This window comes from Papaver somniferum, chromosome 7 (genome assembly GCF_003573695.1).
Source record: "Papaver somniferum cultivar HN1 chromosome 7, ASM357369v1, whole genome shotgun sequence".
Taxonomy (NCBI): domain Eukaryota; kingdom Viridiplantae; phylum Streptophyta; class Magnoliopsida; order Ranunculales; family Papaveraceae; genus Papaver; species Papaver somniferum.
The window spans coordinates 52464376-52471905 of record NC_039364.1 but is presented as its reverse complement, the minus strand read 5'-3'; the positions used below and the strand labels follow the sequence as shown (position 1 = coordinate 52471905).

General features: G+C 34.0%; 1 protein-coding gene across 1 annotated transcript; it reads left to right on the top strand.

The window, feature by feature from the left end:
- The first annotated feature begins 4206 nt into the window (after nt 1-4206).
- On the top strand, nt 4207-6439 carry LOC113297297 (rac-like GTP-binding protein RAC2). The gene is made up of 7 exons (XM_026545733.1): nt 4207-4643; nt 4725-4812; nt 5217-5326; nt 5438-5501; nt 5611-5675; nt 5921-5986; nt 6149-6439. The coding sequence occupies exons 1-7, from the start codon at nt 4539-4541 to the stop codon at nt 6245-6247; spliced, it is 597 nt and encodes a 198-aa protein (XP_026401518.1). The 5' UTR covers nt 4207-4538; the 3' UTR covers nt 6248-6439.
- The last annotated feature ends 1091 nt before the right edge of the window (nt 6440-7530 follow it).

Here is a 7530-nt window from a genome sequence, read left to right as displayed (position 1 = left end):
ATATAGGCAATTGAAAACTCTAGAACTAGTTTCATTTGAGTCATTTGAACTAGTTATGGTTAAGATGAACAAGGTTGATATGAAAGCGTTCATATGGCTAACTTCAGTTAATTATTGTTGATCCAACCTAGTGTACACGTTTAGGTACAATTACCCATATCTAAATGAAGTCACTTTTCATTTGTGTGTAACAAGCTAAGTTCGATATGGTTGAAAGATATTAGCTTGAGTCTAATCAGGTATTCATCTAACGGTGAATATTGAATGCTTTGTTACCAAGGTAACATTGATTCAAACCCTGATTTGAAGACTATGTAAGGGAGAACTCTAGAAACTGGGGAACCTAATCCCCACACCTTCTATGTGATACTAGTTGCGATTAGAGTTCTCCTTTAACCTAGGTTTATCTAAAACCATTATAGGTTAACGACTTAAAGACTTCATTGGGATTGTGAAGCCAGACCCAACTATTTTCTCTGAAGTTGTGTGTTATGTTCTTGTTGTTTTCTATCCATTGGGTATTATCTTCCCTAAGATTTGCTCGAGATTTAATTTCCTATAGGCAAGATAAAAAGTAGTCACAAACATCTTCGTCTCATCGTTTGTGATTCCATAATATCTTGTTTCGCTACCATACGATTAAGATTATTGTGAGGTGATTGATATTACTAGGCTGTTCTTCGGGAATACAAGTCCAGTGTATTGGTTCCTATTCACCTTGATTTATCAAAGGATGGAACAAAACTCATAGGTATTTCTGTGGGAGACAAATTTATCTATTCAATAGAATTTTCTGAGTGAGACATATTGGTTTATCAAGTCTTCGACTTTGGGTCGTAGCAACTCTTAGTTGTGGGTGAGATCAGCAAAGGGAATCAAGTGCGCAGAGTCCTGCTGGGATTCAGAGGCATAAGGAACGTAATTGTACCTTGATCAGTGTGAGATTGGTTAGGGCCCAAATACATTCCATTCCGAAGTTAACTTGGAGTAGGCTAGTGTTTGTAGCGGCTTAATACAGTATGGTCTTCAAATATGGACTAGGTCCCGGGGTTTTTCTCCATTTGCGGTTTCCTCGTTAACAAAATTTCTGGTGTCTGTGTTATTTCTTTTCCGCATTATATTTGTTTATATAATTGAAATATCACAGGTTGTGCGTTGTTCAATCAATTAGATAATCCAACCTTTGGTTGTTGATATAAATTGATTGACACTTGAACATTGGTCTTTGGTACCGTTCAAGTTGTTTCACATAATAATCAGGCTCGCGGATTTTTATCTGTTTGATTTGCTGATTACATTGTGAAACATAGATAAAATCTTGGATATATTTCCATTGATTGAGTCTGACTGTCTGGTTGATTCTCTTGGAATTATATTGGAGTTTGTCCATACAAATTGCCTAAACGAAATATTGGGTGAGGTTGTTAGACCCCCGCTTTTCATATATCATAAGACGTTTGCAATATATATAACCAATAAGATTAAATACTGCAAGATCATCTTCCAAATAACTTAGAATTTAAATAAATAAATATCAAAACATTGCAAGATGAAAATCGTTGGAAATAGCTATGTGTAATCACAATAATTGTTATACCAAATCCTAGTTATCCTTCTTAAACATAAGAATAAATTCTCATAAGAAGTTTCCTATACAAAATAACACCCTAGAAACATACTGAAAAACGCAGACATAATCAGCAATTAGAGATCACACAAGAACAAGATCTTCAATTGCTTTCTTCATTTCAGTCTCCAGAAAAGGTTCTTCGTTGCAGTGGAAAGTTGATCACGTACAACTTTAAAATCTCGGAGAATATTTCCAACCAAATCTGATGACATCTAAATGGGTCTATTGTCTTCATGATCATATGCATAGTAACAGGTAATGATGAGAGGATTCTTATGAAACTCGATAACCTTACCATCTTCAATTTCTTCTTCCTTTTTGCATCTATTCATTGTACTATCCATGAGATTACAAGAGGATTTCTTGAGGTTTCGGAATGTGCATATACATAAGATATTGGTGATTCAATCTTATATATATATATATATATATGTGTGTGTGTGTGATTTCCTAGAATAAAAACCCTAGGATCACATATAGTTCCTCCCAATAAAAGTCGGTATTGGAACCACACGTTCGACCATGAACCTTGCACATAGGCCGTTTGTCATCGTGAATAAAGGTATTCAGTATCAAAGGGCCAATGAAGCCTAAAACAAAAACATGTTTTGAACATTTTATCAAAACAAGTTTCAGACATGACATCTTAGCTCAATAAATAAATTTAGAGCACAAGAGTTTTATCGAGAGACAAAATAAGTCATCTTCCTTTTAGAGAAAATTTTTTTTGAAGAAAAATAACTTATTGAGGCTTCTTGTTGCACCAAAGAATATTGTCTTAAAAGTTACTGATCATTCACATAACAACTGTAAATATTAACTGGAGCAAAGCTCAACATTAAGATGATCCTTTTCTTTTCTTTTAAAAAAACAAAACAAAAACAACACATGTACAACAAAGACCACTTGCCAAGAAGATGTCTTCTTGAGAATCTTGTGCATCATTACATGGTCTCAATGGAGGAGGCACAAACAAAAGTAGTCAAGTTGTAAGTTGATGAGCATTTCGCTTATCAATAGTGTTGACACTTTCTTGAGACAAAAGAATTGTCAATGAAGTTAGTCTCAAGAGAATTAACGGGAAGGGAACAAGAGAAACCTGATACTGCCGCCTTCTTTGCCTTCTGAATACTGCGTTTGAGTCTATTGATACTGGTCTTGAGTTCAGTGACACGATTGTTGATGTGAATATATTCAGGAACAATTGACCCTTTCTTTCCAACGCATTCTTCAAACTTAAACGGTGAGTTTGAAAATCTTCCTTTTCGCAGAAAAGTCTTACTTTTTATTGGATCACGAAGGCAGACATTATTCCTTACAAAATTAACCTTTGACAATTGTTACAATTGTGAAAAGGTTTTTTATTACCTTTCCAAACAAAGGTTGGCTCATCACAGTTCTTTCTTTGTTTAAAAGTTGGAGAATTACTACCAGTAATATGAGATACAGGTTTGACCACTTCTTTAGACACCCAGACAAGGATATTTCGAAGTTTCTCATTCCGCAAACGAAAACGACATTTTCTTTCAAGGTGACCCTTGTTTTCGTAGTAATATCAACTGAATGGAATGTTATTGCCTGATCTCATACGAGTTGTTTTTGGAGGTTGGCGAATATCGTTTTTTGGAACTTCAGCTGCTGGCGGTAAATCTTCACTTTTGCCATTAGTGAGATTCTTCTGTTGGAATTTGCTAATCTTACTACAGTAGAATTTCGATAAATGTATTACTTGGCTAAAATAGTAAAATTTTACGGTCCCAACTAGGCTTGTACAGGCTAGATTTTAACTCAATAAATTAATAACTTCGCTAAAATAATGATTTTCTCTGGTCCCAAGGCTATTAATTTATCGAAGTTTTACTGTAATACTTGGAGCGTCTATTCCTTTATAGCCCAAACCATTAGAGATAAATCATTTCTAAATTTTACTAGTTAGTATTTTTTACAATTATACCCTTATGGATAATAGCTAGTAACATTTAGAAATGATTTATCTCTCAAACTATACAACGTATATTCGTAAACTTTATGACAGTGAAAAGCATTTTAAAACACCTACGTAACGAATATAAACATGTCTATCAAATTATACGTATTTTTATACTAATAATAATCACTTAAAAAGATAATTTTAAAAATGATAGTATTAACCATCTGTTTAGGGACAAAATTTAAAACTATATAGGACATCTAAATGATCGAGGGAGTAAAAACATCACTGGTAAGCAATAATAATGTAGGGATACTTATGCGTGGTGGGTAGGGTTCATTCCCGCTATCGTCGTTTAAATACTCTCTTCCCAAATTCATGATTTCTCTACTATGTAGACCCAATCCTCCACCTTGCCTTATAACTAGGGTTGGTAAGTACTTAAATGGCATCAGGTCCCCCAGTGCCAACGTTTCGTTTTTTTTTCTTACCAACTAATAACTTAAAATGAAAAACATAGACGATCGATCTATCAAAAGAAAAATGTGAATATTGACAATAACATCTTTAGGTTTCTTTTCGTCTGTGATATAAAGAAGAAGGATGACTGTTAAGATGTTGAATTCTAATCTCTAAAACATCCGGTGGTTATTCTCACATGGCCTATTCAACATCAAAAAGCTAAAAAGCTTAAAGCATGACATAATCTTTACTCCTTGAAAGAAAACAACAGCTCAAGTAAAGGTCTTCACTTTAACTCTCTCTCTCTCACTGTTCTGCAATTTAGTAACAAAAATAAAGATAGAGGGGATTCTGATTCTGATATCTCTAAAACAAAGTGTACCTTGTGTACAACATCTCTGCAGTTGTTGAAGTTCAAATGAAAGAATTCTGTCAAGAAATAGACATGGGTTTTGAGTGATTGAAATACTGAAAAAGGTTTTAAATTACAAGTGATTCGTCTGTTTGGGTTACTGAATGAGTACTTCAAATTCAAAGTTTATAAAATGTGTTACAGTTGGAGATGGAGCTGTTGGGAAAACATGTCTTCTCATTTCCTACACTAGCAACACTTTCCCAACTGTAATTTGCTTTTCTTCTTCTTGTTTACTCATAAAACTTTGATCTTATTGTTCTTGTACTTGATAACCTTTCTTAATACAGGATTATGTTCCGACTGTTTTCGATAACTTCAGCGCAAGTGTTCTTGTTGATGCCCAAATTGTTAGTCTTGGTCTCTGGGATACTGCTGGTATTCTCTCTCTCTCTCTAGACTCTATTGTGCTGATCTGAATTTGATTAGTGACTTCCAATTGGAATTTGTTTAATCTTCCAAAAGATCTTGCAAAGGGAAAACTCAATTCCAAATTTACTCCTTAGAATAATTCTTGGTTTAGTACAGTAGTACTGCCTAATTTGGAGCTAGTATCCAGTACAGATACTGGAAGAATGCAATAGCTCTTCAAATCATTTTGTTTTGTAGTTCCTTTTGTGTTGACTCTTAAAAGTGTTTTGATCCTATTTATTTGCAAGTTTTTATGCCAATGTAAATTTTCTGTATTTGGATTGAAAAAGGAGATGAAACTAGAAAAGCTTTTGATCCTATTTTTTTAGACTTTGTGGTTGAAGTTTTGAATATCGGAAAACTTTTTGCAGGTCAAGAAGATTACAACAGACTTAGACCTCTAAGTTACAGAGGAGCTGATGTTTTCCTGCTTGCTTTCTCACTGATCAGTAGACCCAGCTTTGAGAACATTACCAAGAAAGTATGCCTTAGGTTCCCTCTTTTCCACCATCTCTTTCTTGAAATGTGATATGGTGAAGACACTGGAAATTCACTAGTCTAATTCTTTCTTTTCCTTTGTCAATGAGAGAAGTGGATTCCCGAGCTACGACATTATGCACCATCGGTTCCTATTGTTCTCGTTGGCACCAAACTAGGTACTCTTTCTTTTCTCAGATGTTCACACTTCATTCAGGAAACAACTTAAGTGTTCTGGTTTGATTTATAAACTTTTTTTGCCCGATTCTGGTTGGATTTTATAAACAGACTTGAGAGAAGACAAACAGTTCCACATTGATTACCCTGGAGCATATACTATATCTACGGCACAGGTACAGTTCACATTCCAAGTGATCTCTACTTACTATAAGATTTCCTATCAAGAAGAAAGTCCATATCCAATGAAGCTCAGAAAAAGGAAAATGAAATATCCAGCCTTCATTTTCTGCAGTAGTATCTCTGTATCTAACGTTCTAGATGTATTCGAGTATTTATTATCCTTCCGTTGATTTCCGAGTTGGTCAAGAATGCATCGAAAATTCAATGTTGACTGATTGGTCCATAAAAATAATTTCAGGGTGAGGAACTGAAGAAACAGATTGGTGCATTAGCATATGTAGAATGCAGTTCTAAGAACCAACAGGTACCATATAAATATACTACTACTTTTTCTCTATTGTTCGTCCGTGGCCTGAAAATTTCAAGTAATTTCTGTATATCTTTCTGTAATCCACAAAAGAACGAACATCAAATCCGTATGTTCTTCGGGGCATCAATGTAATTTGATTTTGGTCTTGAAATGCAGAATGTGAAGACAGTATTTGACATTGCAATAAAACTAGTTCTTCATCCACCAAAAACAAAGAATAAGAGAAAAAAGAGGAGACTTTGCAGCATTATGTAAAGAATTGTAGCCATTTCTTGATCTTTTTTTGAAGGCACGTACTACTTCGCTTTCACTTGCTTGTTTTTTCTTGCCGTCTCTATCTGCCAATATTTTGTCTATATGTGTGAGTTATTTATGACATGTTTTCGCTGGAACAATGTGTGTTTGTTCAGATTGATATTCAATCAAATTCTAATTTTTATGAGTGAAGATAAGATTTATTAGAACCAGTTTAAAGTTTAAGGGGATATTTGGGTTATATTAAGAGATATTCAGCACACAAGCGTCACGGAGGGTCATCATTTTTGTTAGAGCATGGTATAATCAGAGTGCAACTTGACAACAGTTTCTGCTAATTTTTGGTTTGTGAAGAATTGTGTATACTGTTAATTGTTGGTTCGCAAGAACTGTGTATAAAGTCTTTTGTCTTCCTCTCCTCTTTGAAAAGAGCAGGGGCATTTTCAAATAAAATTATTTTTGCTAAAAGGCACATTGCATAGCCAATTTTATTTATTTATTTATTTTTTTGATAGATCTCATAAAGTTTCATTCATGATAAAATAATATGACTTCAAGAATATCAAGATCAAAGATCTAAATACAATTAAAAGGTACTAACAAAGAGTAATCCGTTAAGAGAAGTAACGAACTACCAACAAGAGTACCAAACAGTCCGCTGATTGAAAGAATGGTTATGGGATTATAATCCAACCATTTTGATAGGTTTTTTCTTCTTGAAAAAGAGATTTTCTCATAAAATTACGAGAGTAATGTGTCCAAAGTCTTGAATCTTGATCACCAAACTTGAACTTCCACCCAAAATCTCCATTGAGATCACAAAAAAACGCCATGAGAGCGCATAAAAAATCTTCATAATGGAGAAGCCATAAACAAAAATGGCAAAACACCCACAAGAACACCGCAAAAATCTCCTAAAAACAATGGAGATTGAAACAAAAACTTAAACAAATCTAACCTAAACTACTAGCTACCTAAGAAAACAAGAAAAGAGAAAGAAATCTGCTCACATCTAGTTAAACTACTAGCTACCTAAGAAAACAAGAAAAGATAAAGAAATCTGCTCAGATCTAGTCCAGTGGTGAGGTTTTCTTTTTGGGTTTTGAGAGGAGCTAGAGCGGAGAGAGGTGTTATGTGGAACTTGACTAATAAAAAATTGCAGACACGATTTGACTCCATATAATTTCATATCTAGTTCTAGTTTTATATAAATTTTATGGAAAACTAAATATAGTTTTTTCATAGAGTTTGTGAGTGAACAATAATCATTAACATTGTTGGCT